This window comes from Solanum stenotomum, chromosome 2 (assembly GCF_019186545.1).
Source record: "Solanum stenotomum isolate F172 chromosome 2, ASM1918654v1, whole genome shotgun sequence".
NCBI lineage: Eukaryota > Viridiplantae > Streptophyta > Magnoliopsida > Solanales > Solanaceae > Solanum > Solanum stenotomum.
The window spans coordinates 6,835,781-6,852,886 of record NC_064283.1 but is presented as its reverse complement, the minus strand read 5'-3'; the positions used below and the strand labels follow the sequence as shown (position 1 = coordinate 6,852,886).

At 41.8% G+C, this 17,106-nt stretch overlaps 2 protein-coding genes across 2 annotated transcripts; both read left to right on the top strand.

The window, feature by feature from the left end:
• The first annotated feature begins 3,250 nt into the window (after positions 1-3,250).
• LOC125854810 (uncharacterized) lies at positions 3,251-5,635 on the top strand. Its single transcript, XM_049534393.1, has one exon. The coding sequence runs from the start codon at positions 3,251-3,253 to the stop codon at positions 5,633-5,635; it is 2,385 nt and encodes a 794-aa protein (XP_049390350.1).
• Positions 5,636-8,735: 3,100 nt separating this feature from the next.
• LOC125854809 (uncharacterized) lies at positions 8,736-15,168 on the top strand. The gene is made up of 4 exons (XM_049534391.1): positions 8,736-8,871; positions 9,848-9,912; positions 10,504-11,329; positions 15,134-15,168. Exons 3-4 carry the CDS (start codon positions 10,507-10,509, stop codon positions 15,166-15,168), a joined length of 858 nt encoding a protein of 285 aa, XP_049390348.1. The 5' UTR covers positions 8,736-8,871; positions 9,848-9,912; positions 10,504-10,506.
• Positions 15,169-17,106: the final 1,938 nt, after the last annotated feature.

The following is a 17,106-nucleotide window of genomic DNA, read 5'->3' as shown; positions in this document are numbered from 1 at the left end:
AAGAAATGATGAAAAGGCTTACTTGTCAATTATGTTCATGTATTGTACATTGGTACTAGTTGTGCATGATGACTTGTGATATGAAGCATGATAAGTGGTAAGTTCATATTTGGTGGCCTTAGGATGATGCTTTAGTGTGGATGGTGGTATGGGACGCTATCCATACATTGCACAAAGTGTTGTCCAAGGGTTACTTGAGGTGGATGGTTTAAGGTGAAGGAATGGGTTATGTGTGGAGTATGTGCTAAAGTGGTTAATGACTTGTATGTTGGTTATGGTTGGATATTGTGACTCTTATACTTGTATTTTTTTTCATGAAGTTTTACCAAATGGCATAAAAGCATGTTTCTCCAATAAACGTCCTTTTTAACATGTTTTTGCATGACTTCCATACTTAGTACTTAATTGTGCTAACCCCTTTCTTTCCCTTTTTGACTAAAGTGTAGAGATTTGGAGATGGTGACATGTCATGGCTATTTGATAGGTTTCTAAGTGTTGAAGATGAAGACTTGGTGAGTCCTCATATATTCGAGGACAATACCCCATATGTTCTTTTATGTCTTTTTAGTATTGTTTAAGTTGTGTATGAGATTGGTCCCGAATTTTGTGCTCTAAAGTATTAGATGGTTTTGAGACATCATGTATAAAGTCTAGAAAGTCTTCCGCTTGCTATATATTTTTTTTATGAAATGTTTTCTTGGTAAAGAAAGTTTTAAATTCCTTATGGTTTTTTTGTGTCTATGCGATGAATGAATGCTAAGAGGCTTGTATTAGACCTCTTCGAGGTCGAGTACGCCAATTACGACTAGGGGGTGCTCCCGGGTCGTGACAACCAGTCCACTTCAAATAAACCCCACTCTTAGTAAAGACTACTTTAGAGCCAAACCAAATCCAAATTTAGCGCATTTGAACTAAGTTGACCCAACACCCAAGGCGTGTTTGGGCCCATTAGAAGTCCACCTTGTGTCTATTTGGCTCATTGGTCAATAAAAGACAATCATGCTTATGTGTTTAAATTTGAAGGATGTATACGCCATTTAGCAAACCATTGTCTCTTGGGGTTGAGTTTTAATCGTTTGTTCAAGTCGAAGAAGAATCAAATTATCGTAGCATCCAAGAGCGTGGACATTCGAAGATGACAAGAAATCAAGAACATATGATATTTCCTTGGAAGCATAGAGTAGGATTGAACCCCTGTGCGGGACTGATATTTTGTATCCCATTTCCCCTATTATGTATACTCATTTAGTTTATTCGTAAAACTTGTATAAATTTGGGTTTTGGGGCAATGAAATGTTTCAAATGACGTCATACATCCTTTAATTCGATAGGCCCACCTTTGGCATAAAAAAGTCACAAGTTTAGGGCGCGATATAAACTGTTTCTGTGTTGCTTGATATAATTGTTTTGTGTTGTGATGTGTCACTTTGTCTAAAGCAAAATTAATCCACTCTTGTTTCTTAGAGCACTCTAAGCATACATTAAATTCACAACAACAAAGTCCGCCCAAATTACTTCTGAAGTGTTTTGCTAGAATGTCTGGAAAGAGTGTCAACGCACCAATCCCACGCATTGCTTTGGTTAGTGATGAAGAAACTGAAGAGTCAATGTTAAGAAAATTTGTCGAGACTAGAGAAAGGATAACTGCAGCCAAAAGGAGACTTGCAATACTGGACCAAACTGAATGGATACTACGAGAGAGAATTATTAAGGTTGACATGGAAACATCCTCAGTGAAAAGAAAGATTGCGAAAATTGATCAAGAGATAATTAATATTACTAAAGCGTCTGTAAGGATCCCCGAAATTGAACGAGACATTAAGGAACTAAATTTTGGGAATGCTCCCTCCATGAGGGGAAAAGGTAAAACAAAAGTAAGTTCAGATGACGAGAGCACCGAATCGTCACCCTACAATTGAAGAAGAAGGAAAGAAGTCTTTGGGTAGATTTAGGTTCATTAACACTTCTCTTATGTTTGTCATGTTGTTTTTAAATTTTTATCAAGAACTACGCGAAACTTGAGCCTATAGGGGTACGTAGGAAGCTTTTTTTTTAGCCTAGTCTCTCTATCAATTTTGGGAAGGGTACGTTTAGGTTATCTTATGTAATTCGAACTACGTCGGGCCTGATTTCCTTGGTGGATACGTAGGCAGCCTACTTAAGGCTCGGTCCCTATCTTTTCAATTTTTATTCTCCCTTATTAGTGAATAATTCTGAAGACTTTCACCTGCAAAAGCATATGAGTGGAAGAAATTAGCAAGATTCTATGCAAGTCGACCTTTCCAATTCAATTGCTAGAAAAATTTCTTTCCATTCGAGTCCTCCCGTTCACCCAAAATATTTTCGTAGATTAATCTGCTTAAAGCAAAATGACACTTGTGTGTTTATTATTATGTCATCTTATTTGCATATCTCGTTAAAAACAAAAACTAACACATATGTCTTTTGAGTTGTTCTTCTCTACGGGTAAAAACTGATCTGTGTTGAAATCAAACTGGCCGACCATCCTTATTTTACAAGATCTAAAGCAATCATACCATCCTTCCCTGATCATTCTTTGGAGAAAGGCAAGAAAAAAATGACTGGTACTTCTGAAGAAACAGGAATAGTAGATGTGACCATCAGAAATGTTGAACTCGCTGATCAGAGTGAGTTAATCTCTCAGTTAATGCAACGAATTGCAGACATGCAGAAGAGCTTCAACAGACCAAAGATCTGGCCAAACTGGCCATTGCATCGAATGAACCCCCCCTTGAAACTAGAAGACCTCCTCCTCCTTTTCCATCACTAAGTTCCCCATTACCCAATTATTTCCCTACCCATACCACAGGACCAATCACTTCCACCCCTAATCCTCATACCATTGATTTAACTGTATCCAATGCTCCTTACGCCATCACTTCCTACCAAACACTACCACCATTACTAAATCAGAACCAAACACCTAACACTAATCACTCCCAAAACTTCACACCACCACAACAAATCCCAACCCTAGTCTCCAATAATCCACGTGTTTTGCCTAGTCAGCCTGTATACCCTTCCGTAACATTCCAAACTCCACCAGCCTATACAATCCCTGAACCGTGTCCTAGCTTTCCCGTTCAACCAGAGTTGGATCACTATGAAGAAATGGAAAAGGAGTGGAGGTTGAAAGAAGAAAAGCGCGAACAAGGATGCCATCTCTGAGGCATTAAAAAGTGTCCAATCTTCGAGGAAGATAACAGGACTTGAGTATGAGGACCTTTGCATGCACCCTGACTTGGAAATACCTGAAGGTTACAAAATTCCAAAATTTGAAACCTTCAATGGTATTGGCAATCCCATGGCTCACCTACGAGCTTATTGTGACAAAGTCGTAGGTATCGGGAAAAATGATGCATTAATTATGTGGTTGTTTAGTCGAAGCCTCAGTGGGGAGGCGTTAGAATGGTTCACATCTCAAGAACTCCGTCAGTGGTCTACATGGGGGGCTCTGGCCAAAGATTTTTTGGAAAGATTCCAGTTTAGTGTCGAAGTTGTCCCTGATAGATATTATTTGGAAAAAATCAAGCAAAAGACCACGGAGGACTATCGTGAATATGCGTGCAGCTGGAGGAAAGAAGCTGCAAAGGTACAACCTGTGATGACCGAAAGCAAAATAACCTCTGTTTTTATTCGAGCTCAAAAGCCCGAGTATTATGAAAGGATGTTGCCTATGATGGGACAGAAGTTTTCAGAGTTGATCAGAATGGGAGAAGCCATAGAAGATGGCCTCAAGTCTGGAAAGGTTACAAGTCTCACTGCCTTGCAGGCCGCCAACAAATCCTCACCATCCATGGCCACAGGATTCTCTAGGAAAAAGAAAGAGGACGTATCTGCTGTATCTTTTAGCCCGAGGCCAAGGCCGAAAAGGTATTTTGGGTCTGGTTCTGCCATTGGAAACTCCAACCGATTCCCCACCTCAAATATTTACCCACCATCTCCACAAGCTCCAATCCCAATCTACTATGCACAACAGAACTACCAAGCACCACCGCCCATCTACCAAAATCAACCACTAACCTACCAAAATACACTACTAAATCACCAAGCCAATGCACCAGTCTACCAAAATTCCGGACAAAACAACTCAAATGCCAACAATCTACCCTGTCCTAACCTCGAAAGAAAGCCTCCCAGAGTTTTCATTCCTTTGGCAGAAACACGTACCCAACTCTTTGAGCGTCTAAGAGCGGCAAGATTGATCCAACCAGTAGATGCAAGGGCAATTAATTCCACAACAAAGTTCTTTCGAGCAGATCAACGTTGTGCGTACCATTCTGGAGGGGCAGGGCATGATACAGAAGGATGTATCAATCTGAAACATAAGATTCAAGACTTGATCGATAACAGGGTCATCACTCTCCAAGCCCCTGCCCCTAATGTGAACCTTAACCCATTGTCGAATCATGGAGGAGCTACCATCAACATGATTGAAAGAGACGAAGATTGGCTTACTAATGGGACTATCGGTGAAGCAGTTGTCAACTCACTTATACCAACAGTGGCCTCATTGACCATAAAGGCCCGTCCAGAGTTTGTTGTAATAACTGCACCTCATCAGGCATTTGCTTTGGTGAAGAAAAGAAGCAATGAGCATTCCAAAGAAAGGTTTGTTGTCCAGGCGGCCACCGCACAAGGAATGACACGTTCTGGAAGATGCTACATTCCAGAAGAACTAACTCAAGAGATACGAAGAAAGGAGAACCAGAAAAGGCCGATCACAGAGGGTGAGGCTGAAGAGTTTTGGCGAAGAATGCAGCCTAAGGAGTATTCCATTGTCAAGCATTTGGAGAAGACTCCCGCTCAAATTTCTGTTTGGGCTCTATTAATGAGTTCTGAGTACCATCGAAAAGCACTGTTGAAGGTACTTAATGAAGCATATGTGCGGACGGGAACAAGTGGTGAGAATCTGGCCACCATGGTAAGTCATGTCATTGGGAGTCATCAAATCTCTTTTCGAGAAGAAGAGTTGCCACTCGAAGGGGTTATGCACAACCGTGCCTTGTATATCATCGTCAAATGCAGGGGCAAGTTAATAGCGCGAGTATTGATTGATAATGGCTCAGGACTCAATATCTGCCCATTATCAACCCTTACTCATCTAAATTATGATATAGGGAAAATCCGTCAAAGCCGCATGAATGTAAGGGCGTTTGATGGTTCGCAAAGAAAGACCATGAGGGAAATAGACCTGTGTATCCAAATGAGGCCTGCAGAATTTGTCACTGAATTCCAGGTGATGGGTATATCTACGAGCTACAACTTATTACTAGGAAGACCACGGATTCATGCTGTTGGAGCAGTCCCATCCACATTACATCAACTTTTGAAATTCATTTGGGAGGATCATGAAATCGTCATCCATGGTGAAGGGAGTGACCGTAGGTACCCTGGTTTCTCCATTCCAGTTATTGAAGAGTCTTCTCAGAATACTGACTTTCATATGGTGGAGATAATGAATGTTGCTTTTGAAAATACGACAATGCAAGTACCAATGCCGCAAGCGTATAAAATGCTAGCCACAACTATGTTGAGAAGCGGTTTTGAACCTGGGCGTAGGTTAGGCAAGAATTTGGATGGCATATCCGAACCTCTTCCTATACCACTTTAAAATTTCCGATTCGGTATCGGTTATGCCCCAACAGAGGAAAGAATTGATTGAAGCAGAAACAAGGAAGAAACATGACTATGATATACCGAAGCCTATTCCAGTATTGTACCAGTCATTTGTTGCTAAAGCTTTAGAGCCTGAGATTGATGGTCTAGTGGAAGGGATGGGAAGATTGTTTGATGAAGAAAATTATGCTGTGATCTCGACAGAATGCACAACAACACCCACCATCCGAGATGCCGGACCTGGAGAGATGCCGCAGAATTGGATGGTCATTCCACTTATGATCCATCGAATGGCTTGGTAGACAAAGACAAGATTTGAAGTTTTATTTTTGAAAATCGGTGTTGTTCGGACGAGGCCCGAAACCACCATTTATGTCACATTATTTTTCATCGTAATGTTTAAAAAGGAAATGACTCATGAGTCATGACCAAAGTTTGTACGCCTTTTAAAATTCCAATGAAAGCCTCGTTTATTTTAAATTGATTATCTTATCATTGCAAATTATTCTGCAACAAATACATTTAAACTCTTTCTATCTAACATGGTCGATTTTTTGTTCTTTTCAGTAAAAATGAATCTAAACCTGCCAATATCATGACATGTCACGAACACGGCGAACCAAGTAAGGTCGATGACGATGAGTGTGAAGAATATGATGAGGAAACTATGATGCCTGAACACTTCACCGAGGACTTGAGGCAACTTGAAGACGATAAAAAGCCCAACCTGAATGAAACAGAGACAGTAAATTTGGGAGATGACGAGTCGATCAGAGAAACCCGAGTTAGTGTTCATTTAGCAGCAACAGAAAGAGAAGAATTGGTCAAGCTGCTCAGACAATACATCGATGTGTTTGCCTGGTCTTATGATGATATGCCAGGGTTAAGCACTGATATTGTTTCCCATAAGTTACCTCTCAATTCAGAGTACTGTCCAGTAAAGCAGAAAACCAGAAAGTTCAAGCCCGATCTGAGTTTAAGGATAAAAAAGGAGGTCATGAAGCAGATTGAATCAAAAGTCGTTGAAGTGACCAAGTATCCCACTTGGTTGGCTAACATTGTTCCAGTGGCAAAGAAAAATGGAAAAATCAGGATATGCGTGGATTATCGGGATCTCAACAAAGCAAGTCCGAAAGATAATTTCCCTTTGCCAAACATCCACATACTCATCGATAATTGCGCTAAGCATGAGCTGCAATCTTTTGTAGATTGCTTTGCGGGATACCACCAGATTCTAATGGATGAAGAAGATGCAGAAAAAACAGCATTCATCACACCTTGGGAAGTCTACCATTATCGAGTGATGCCGTTCGGCCTAAAAAATGCAGGAGCCACTTACATGAGAGCTATGACCACCATTTTCCATGATATGATCCACAAAGAAATTGAGGTGTATGTAGACGATGTCATCATAAAATCCTACGAGAATTCGGATCACCTGACACACTTGGAAAAGTTTTTTAACAGGTTACGTAGGTATGATTTGAAGTTAAACCCAGCCAAATGTGCATTTGGAGTACCTGCGGGGAAGTTACTCGGATTCATAGTTAGCAGAAGAGGTATCAAGCTTAATCCTTCCAAGATCAAGGCAATTCAAGACTTACCTCCTCCAAAGACTAAGAAGGAAGTAAAGAGTTTTCTGGGGAGACTAAATTACATTAGTCGATTCATAGCTCAATCAACGGTGATATGTGAGCCCATATTCAAGTTACTACGAAAAGATGCGCCAACCAAATGGACCGAAGAATGTCAGAAGGCTTTTGACACCATCAAAAGTTAACTTTCGAATCCACCAGTGTTGGTGCCACCACGTGCAGGCAGTCCTTTGCTATTGTATTTATCCGTATCTGACAATGCATTCGGGTGTGTGTTGGGACAACATGATGAGACCGGAAGAAAGGAGAAATCTATATACTATTTGAGCAAGATGTTCACGTCCTATGAGGCCCATTACACCCTTTTAGAGAGAACTTGTTGTGCTTTGACTTGGGTTGCTCAGAAATTAAGACATTATTTATCGGCTTATACAACACATCTCATTTCGAGGATCGACTCGCTCAAGTATATATTTCAGAAAGCAATGCCCACAGAAAGCTAGCAAAGTGGCAAATGTTGTTGAGTGAGTTCGATATTGTGTACATGACTCAGAAAGCAATCAAAGGGCAAGCCTTGGCCGATCACCTTGCTGAAAACCCAGTAGATGAAGGATATGAACCACTTAGAACATATTTCCCTGATGAAGAAGTATTGTTTGTAGGGGAAGACATATCAGAATCATATCCTGGGTGGAGAATGTTCTTTGATGGAGCAGTAAACTCTATAGGATCAGGAATTGGAGCAGTGTTGATATCTGAATCAGGTAACATTATCCAGCAACAGCAAAGCTTAGATTCCGATGCACTAATAACATGGTAGAGTACGAAGCATGTATTCTTGGCATTAGAATGGCTCTTGACATGAATGTTCAAGAATTACTGATAATTGGTGATTCAAACTTGTTGATTCATCAAGTTCAAGGAGAATGGGCGATGAAGAATCCTAAAATCTTACCATACGTACAATTGGTACGAAGATTGAAACGACCCCAAAAATGCCCGAAAATGTGCTTCGGAAACACCTAAAATTGTAATTTCCATATATCTCAAAATCCGTGCATCATTTCGGAAATTCGACTTCATATTCTTATTCAGGGGGTCAAATTGAGTGGGAAATGAGTCTAACCCGAATTTTAGAACAACCGTATCAAAATTCGAAAATCGCAAAAATTGCGATTTTGAGGGTCAACTTTAAAGGGGCATATCTCTCAGCACAAAAGGAACTGGAAGGAGCTCAAACTATCAAAATTAAAGCTTTGTGAGTTAGCTTTCCAACGCAATTTGTTTCGCCTCATTCCGAGTTAGGATGAAGGAGTTATAACCATTTTCGTAAAACCTCGCCGGCAGAAAAGTGCCATTTCCAGTAAGCCGAAACACTGTTCACCCGCCCCATTATTTTTTCTAAGTGTTGGACAATTTTTTTCCAAAGGGCATATGATATTCCCTATATATCATTAGTTCATTCCAAGTCTCTAAAACATTTCTCAAACATCCAAAAACTCTCTCTAAACCCTCTCCAAAATTCCACCAAGATCATCAACCAAATTCAAGGATCCCAAGCTTTAATTCCGGATTCAAGATTCAATCTCAAGCAATTCTCCATTCCAATCTTCATCAAGAATTCTCCAAAGTTGAGGTATGTGGGTTGATTGTGGAAACCTTCCTTTCCACAAGTCCAACCATTTATCCTCTATTTTACTTCAAGTTTATGGGTCCTTATGATCATTTATGAACTCTTGAATTATGGAATTATTACTACACATCCTATTATGGTCTATTTTTGTATATTATCATGAAATGGAATGATTATATGATGTTTATGGTTTTCATGCCTCCATGATCAAATTATGAAGGTTGTTATATATGTATATATATATGTATGTTGTTGGTGGGCTGTTTTATATGGATTTTGAAATTGGTTGGACTTAGTACTCTTGAAACACATGATTTTATTTACATGAACAAGTAGCCCACCATATGTTTGATAAAATGCCATTTATAGAATTCTTATGAAATGGAAGGTCCAATGTACGTCCTATGAGTCGGATGATTATATAAGTATTGAAATGATGATGAAATGGATACATGTATATGATTTTCTCTATATAGTGTGTGAGTCGACCAAGCCTAGCTCGGGGGGTTGTAGGCCCGGGTAACCGTATCAAGGGGTTGGTACCTTGGTTGCCTAGTACGGGGGGTAGTAGGCCCGTATAACCGTATCGAGGGGTTTGTACCTTGGTTGCCTAGTACGGGGGGTAGTAGGCCCGTATAACCATATCGAGGGGTTTGTACCTTGGTCCCTAGCTCGGGGGGTGGTAGGCCCGGGTAACCACATTGAGGGGTTTGTACCTCTTTCGCCTCTCCAAGGGGGTGGTAGGCCTTGGAAATACTATATTGATGGTCACTCACTACACATATACTATGCCCTACTAAATATGATTTTTATATAAGCATCATTATACATATCATCTCATTAATATGCTATCTATCGGGTACGATTATGCATTTTGCCTATGATGTCCATCCCTTGTTGCATTGCATTGCATCCCATATACTTAGTACATTCAAACGTACTAACGCATACTCTATGCCTACATGATGTCACCATGTAGGGACCGGAGCACCGCTTGACCCTCGTCCTCCGCGTGGCTAATACGATTTTCTATCAAGGTTATTGGTGAGTCCTCCATTCCGGGGACGTTGCTTATGATCTTTTGCTATGTATAAGACTTTTCCTTTTAGTTATGTTTTGACTATGAGGGTGAGCCCAGTTGTTTGTCTTGGCCCCCGCTAAAGTACCTATGTTTAGAGGTGGTGTTGGACAAGTTGTGTATTATGTTTGAGCTTGATTCATCTATGGTATTTATGTATCATTTCTTCTTTTTTTTTTTTTGCTCCCTTAGTCCCGATTTCCCCCTTGATTATGCTTATCGCTTATGGTCATTTTAATTGCTTCCGCGACCAATGATGTGTAAGATACGCTATGAGGCTTGTTTGGGGTTCCTTCGGGTTCCCCATTCGCCGGTCACGTCTAGGCCCTAGGCTTGGGTCGTGACAAACTTGGTATCAGAGCACTAGGTTGATAGATCCTCGGAGTCCAACACACCGCGTTGATTAGAGTCCGATTCATGGTTGTGTTGTGCACCACAATTATGAGTAGGAGGCTATGAGACGTTTTAGGAAATGTTTCCCTTCTTCATGTTCTAAGTCGTGCGGTAGAGTTGAATTAAGTTCTTTTTTCCCTAACGGTTGTTCTTTGCTATGCTAGATCATGCCTAATACAAGAGGAAGACGAGCCCGCGCACCCGAGGAACAACCGACCAATGGGGATCTTCGGGATGCCCTTACTTTATTTGCACAAGCTATGGCTAATCAAGCCAACCACGGGGCCCAAACCCCTCAGGCTCCTACCCCGGCATCTCGGGTGAGAGACTTCGTGCGGATGAATCCCCCGGAATTCTATGGGTCTAAGTTAAATGAAGACCCTCAAGAGTTCATTGATGAAGTCCTCAAGATATTAGCTATCATGGGCGTGAAGTCAGAAGATAAGGCGGAGTTGGCGGCCTACCAACTAAAAGGGGTGGCCCAAATATGGTACAACCAATGGAAGGAAGAGAAGGGGGTAAACTATGTGGTGCATTGGGAAGAGTTCAAAACGGCTTTCCTTAATCGATTCTTTCCTCTTGAGCTTAGGGAAGCCAAATTGGTGGAGTTCATGAATTTAAAACAAGGGTCTATGAGTGTGAGGGAGTATGCCCTCAAGTTTAACCAACTTTCAAGGTATGCTCCACACTTGGTTGCCGACTCACGGTCTAGAATGAACAAATTCGTGATGGGTGTGTCCGACCTAGTGAGTGAAGAATGCCGGTCCGCAATGTTGATTAGTGACATGGACTTGTCCCGCTTGATGGTCTATGCCGAACAAATGGAGGAGGAGAAGTTGAGGAAGAGGAGGGGTCATGAGGCCAAGAGGGCCCGTTTTGAGGGAAAGTTCCAAAGTAGAACGGGAGGCCGGTTTCATCAAGGTCAAGGGTCTTCTCATGCGCTCCATAAGGGGTTTGCCAATGATGTTCCAAGGGCCCAAGGTGTTAGGGGTATGGGTCCTATTGATGTATGTCCGAAGTGTGGTAAGGGCCATGGTGGCCCGTGCTTGAGAAATACCGGTGCTTGCTATAGTTGTGGGGAAATGGGGCACAAGGCAATGGATTGTCCTCGAAATCGCAACAAGGGTAAGGAGGTCCGTCCACAAGGTGCCAATGCGGTTCCTTTGGGGAGAGGGGGCCGACAAGATGGTGCCCCAAGGCACAATCGATTTTATGCTTTGCATGGGAGGCAAGGGGTCGATGAAGTCCCCGATGTCGTTACCGGTATGTTGAAAATCTTTGACTTTGATGTATATGCATTAATTGATCCGGGTGCCTCTCTTTCTTTTGTCACCCCCTTTGTTGCCAAAAAGTTTCATGTTGAGCCCGAATTGTTGCGTGAGTCATATAAGGTGTCTACTCCTATTGGTGCATATATTGTTGCTAGGAAGGTCTATAGAAATTGTCCTATTTGCATCTTGCATAAAATATTGCCTTGTGATCTTGTTGAGTTGAACATGGTCGATTTTGATGTTGTTCTTGGGATGGATTGGTTGCATGCATACTATGCTTCCATTGATTGTAGAACCCGTAGGGTCAAGTTCCAATTCCCAAGTGAACCCATTCTTGAGTGGGAAAGCCAAAATGTGGTAGTCAAGGGTAGGTTCATCTCTTGCATTAAAGCCCGTAAGTTGATCTCTAAGGGGTGTCTCTATCACCTTGTGAGGGTTAGGGATGTGGAGTCCAAAACCCTTCCTATAGAGTCGGTTCCGATCGTAAATGAATTCCTTGATGTCTTTCCTAATGACCTTCCCGGTGTTCCTCCCGAAAGGGAAATAGATTTTGGCATAGACCTCCTCCCCGATACTCAACCCATTTCTATTCCCCCTTACCGTATGGCCCCGGCGGAGTTAAAGGAGTTGAAGGAACAATTGAAGGACTTGTTGGAGAAGGGTTTTATTAGGCCTAGCCAATCACCATGGGGTGCACCGGTGTTGTTTGTGAAGAAGAAAGATGGGTCCCTTAGGATGTGTATTGATTACCGGCAACTCAATAGGGTCACCGTCAAGAATAAATATCCTCTTCCTAGGATTGATGACTTGTTCGACCAATTGCAAGGGGCTAGCCACTTCTCTAAGATTGATCTTCGGTCCGGGTATCATCAAGTGAAGGTGAGGGAGTGTGACATTCCCAAGACAGCCTTCCGGACTAGGTATGGGCATTATGAATTTGTGGTCATGTCCTTTGGGTTGACCAATGCACCGGCTATCTTCATGGACCTAATGAATAGGGTCTTTAAACCCTACCTTGATTCCTTTGTTGTGGTCTTCATTGATGATATTTTAATCTATTCGCATAGCGAGGAAGAACATATGGGTCACTTGAGGGTTGTGTTGCAAAGATTGAGAGAGGAGAAGTTGTATGCCAAGTATGAAAAGTGTGAATTTTGGTTGAGGGAGGTTGCCTTCCTAGGTCATGTGGTGTCGGGGGATGGTATTAAGGTAGATCCTAAGAAGACCGATGTGATTAGAAATTGGCCTAGGCCATTGACCCCGTCGGATATTAGGAGCTTCTTGGGCTTAGCGGGTTACTACCGGAGATTTGTGAATGGGTTTTCTTCTATTGCTTCTTCCATGACTAAGTTGACACAAAAGAAGGCTAAGTTTGAGTGGACCGACGAGTGTGAAAGGAGTTTTCAAACCTTGAAAGATAAACTTGTGTCCGCTCCTATATTGTCACTACCGGATGGGCTTGAGGGATTCGTTGTGTATTGTGATGCTTCTAGAGTTGGCTTGGGTTGTGTCCTAATGCAAAATGGTAAGGTGATAGCCTATGCGTCTAGACAACTCAAAGTGCATGAAAAGAACTATCCTACGCATGACCTTGAATTAGCCGCGGTGGTGTTTGCTTTAAAGATTTGGCGTCATTACTTGTATGGGGTACATGTTGATGTGTTCACCGATCATAAGAGCCTCCAATATGTCTTCACCCAAAAAGACCTCAACTTGAGACAAAGAAGGTGGCTAGAATTTCTTAAAGATTATGATATGAGTGTGCATTATCATCCCGGTAAAGCTAATGTGGTGGCGGATGCTTTGAGTAGGGTGTCTATGGGTAGCCTAGCTCATGTTGATATTGGTGATAGGGAAATGGCTAGGGAGGTGCATCGGTTGGCTAGGTTGGGGGTTAGGTTGGAAGAAATTAGTAATGGTGGTGTGGTCGTTGTTGATGGTGCTAGGTCTTCCTTGGTTGATGAGGTGATAGCAAAACAAGATCTTGACTCTTCCTTGTTAGAATTGAAGGCCTTGGTGAAAGAGGGTAAGGTGGAAGTTTTCTCCCAAGGGGGAGATGGTGCCCTTAGGTACCAAGGTAGGTTGTGTGTGCCTTGTGTTGATGGTTTGAGGGAGAAAATTCTTGAGGAGGCTCATAATTCTTCCTACTCCATTCACCCCGGTTCCACCAAAATGTATAGAGATTTGAGGGATGTGTATTGGTGGGGAGGCATGAAGAAGGACATTGCCAAATTCGTCTCCGGTTGTCATAGTTGTCAACAAGTCAAGGCCGAACATCAAAGGCCGGGTGGTCTAACCCAAGACATAGAGATTCCTACTTGGAAGTGGGAAGAAATTAATATGGATTTTGTAGTTGGTTTACCCAAGACTAGAAAAGGTTTTGATTCTATTTGGGTGGTGGTTGATAGGATGACAAAATCGGCTCATTTTCTACCGGTAAAGACAACATATGGGGCGGAAGATTATGCAAGGTTATATATTCATGACTTGGTAAGGTTGCATGGGATTCCTCTATCCATCATATCGGACCGTGGTACTCAATTTACTTCACACTTTTGGAAGTCCTTTCAAAGGGGTCTAGGTACGAGAGTTAAGCTTACTACGGCCTTTCACCCGCAAACGGATGGACAAGCCGAAAGGACTATCCAAACACTTGAGGATATGCTTAGGGCTTGTGTATTGGAGCTTAAGGGTAGTTGGGATGATCATCTTCCATTGATTGAGTTTGCCTATAACAATAGCTATCATTCTAGCATCGGTATGGCTCCTTTTGAGGCTCTCTATGGGAGGCGTTGTAGATCACCGGTTGGGTGGTTTGAGGTTGGTGAGGTGGCCTTGTTAGGACCAGATCTAGTTATGGAGGCTCTTGAGAAGGTTAGGATGATTAGAGAAAGGTTGAAGACGGCCCAAAGTCGCCAAAAGTCCTATGCCGATGTGAGGAGAAGGGCTCTTGAATTCCAAGTTGGTGATTGGGTCTATTTGAAGGTGTCACCCATGAAGGGTGTGGTTCGTTTTGGTAAGAAGGGCAAGTTGAGCCCAAGATACGTGGGTCCTTATAAGGTGATGAGGAGAATTGGCAAGGTAGCTTATGAGTTGGAATTGCCTAGCGAAATGGATTTGGTTCATCCGGTATTTCATGTGTCTATGTTGAGGAAGTGTGTGGGTGATCCGAATGCCATTGTGCCTCTTGATGTTGTGGGTGTTGTTGAAGATAATTTGACCTATGAAGAGGTTCCGGTCCAGATTTTAGATAGACAAGTGAAGAGGTTGAGAAACAAAGATGTGGCTTCCGTTAAGGTCCTTTGGAGAAATCAACAAGTTGAAAGTGCTACTTGGGAGGCCGAAGCGGACATGCAAAGGCGATATCCTTATCTTTTCCACTCCACTCAAGCTTAAGGTATTGATCTAAACCCTTTATAAAATCTCAGGTCTTAAGTTCAGCCACCATGTCATTGCATACATTCATGTTTAAGTTAACAAGTTCATTGTGGTTTTACAACTATGTTGAAGTTTTTGAAATGAGGTGTAAGTGCATTGTTGCATCCCTATGTGGGCTGAATTTGCCATGTTTGTGTTTCTCATGTACGTTTCTTTGACATTCGGGGACGAATGTTCCCAAGGGGGAGATATTGAAACGACCCCAAAAATGCCCGAAAATGTGCTTCGAAAACACCTAAAATTGTAATTTCCATATATCTCAAAATCCGTGCATCATTTCGGAAATTCGACTTCATATTCTTATTCAGGGGGTCAAATTGAGTGGGAAATGAGTCTAACCCGAATTTTAGAACAACCGTATCAAAATTCGAAAATCGCAAAAAATGCGATTTTGAGGGTCAACTTTAAAGGGGCATATCTCTCAGCACACAAGGAACTGGAAGGAGCTCAAACTATCAAAATTAAAGCTCTGTGAGTTAGCTTTCCAACGCAATTTGTTTCACCTCATTCCGAGTTAGGATGAAGGAGTTATGACCATTTTCGTAAAACCTGTCCGGCAGAAAATGCAAATTCCAGTAGCCGAAAACACTGTTCACCCGCCTCAATTTTTTTTTAAGTGTTGGGACGTTTTTATAAAAAGGGGACATATCCATACTTAGTCATTTAACTTCAAAACATCCAAAAACTCTCTCTAAACCCTCTCCAAAAATTCCACCAAGATCATCAACCAAATTCAAGGATCCCAAGCTTTAATTCCGGATTCAAGATTCAATCTCAAGCAATTCTCCATTCCAATCTTCATCAAGAATTCTCCAAAGTTGAGGTATGTGGGTTGATTGTGGAAACCTTCCTTTCCACAAGTCCAACCATTTATCCTCTATTTTACTTCAAGTTTATGGGTCCTTATGATCATTTATGAACTCTTGAATTATGGAATTATTACTACACATCCTATTATGGTCTATTTTTGTATATTATCATGAAATGGAATGATTATATGATGTTTATGGTTTTCATGCCTCCATGATCAAATTATGAAGGTTGTTATATATGTATATATATATGTATGTTGTTGGTGGGCTGTTTTATATGGATTTTGAAATTGGTTGGACTTAGTACTCTTGAAACACATGATTTTATTTACATGAACAAGTAGCCCACCATATGTTTGATAAAATGCCATTTATAGAATTCTTATGAAATGGAAGGTCCAATGTACGTCCTATGAGTCGGATGATTATATAAGTATTGAAATGATGATGAAATGGATACATGTATATGATTTTCTCTATATAGTGTGTGAGTCGACCAAGCCTAGCTCGGGGGGTTGTAGGCCCGGGTAACCGTATCAAGGGGTTGGTACCTTGGTTGCCTAGTACGGGGGGTAGTAGGCCCGTATAACCGTATCGAGGGGTTTGTACCTTGGTTGCCTAGTACGGGGGGTAGTAGGCCCGTATAACCATATCGAGGGGTTTGTACCTTGGTCCCTAGCTCGGGGGGTGGTAGGCCCGGGTAACCACATTGAGGGGTTTGTACCTCTTTCGCCTCTCCAAGGGGGTGGTAGGCCTTGGAAATACTATATTGATGGTCACTCACTACACATATACTATGCCCTACTAAATATGATTTTTATATAAGCATCATTATACATATCATCTCATTAATATGCTATCTATCGGGTACGATTATGCATTTTGCCTATGATGTCCATCCCTTGTTGCATTGCATTGCATCCCATATACTTAGTACATTCAAACGTACTAACGCATACTCTATGCCTACATGATGTCACCATGTAGGGACCGGAGCACCGCTTGACCCTCGTCCTCCGCGTGGCTAATACGATTTTCTATCAAGGTTATTGGTGAGTCCTCCATTCCGGGGACGTTGCTTATGATCTTTTGCTATGTATAAGACTTTTCCTTTTAGTTATGTTTTGACTATGAGGGTGAGCCCAGTTGTTTGTCTTGGCCCCCGCTAAAGTACCTATGTTTAGAGGTGGTGTTGGACAAGTTGTGTATTATGTTTGAGCTTGATTCATCTATGGTATTTATGTAT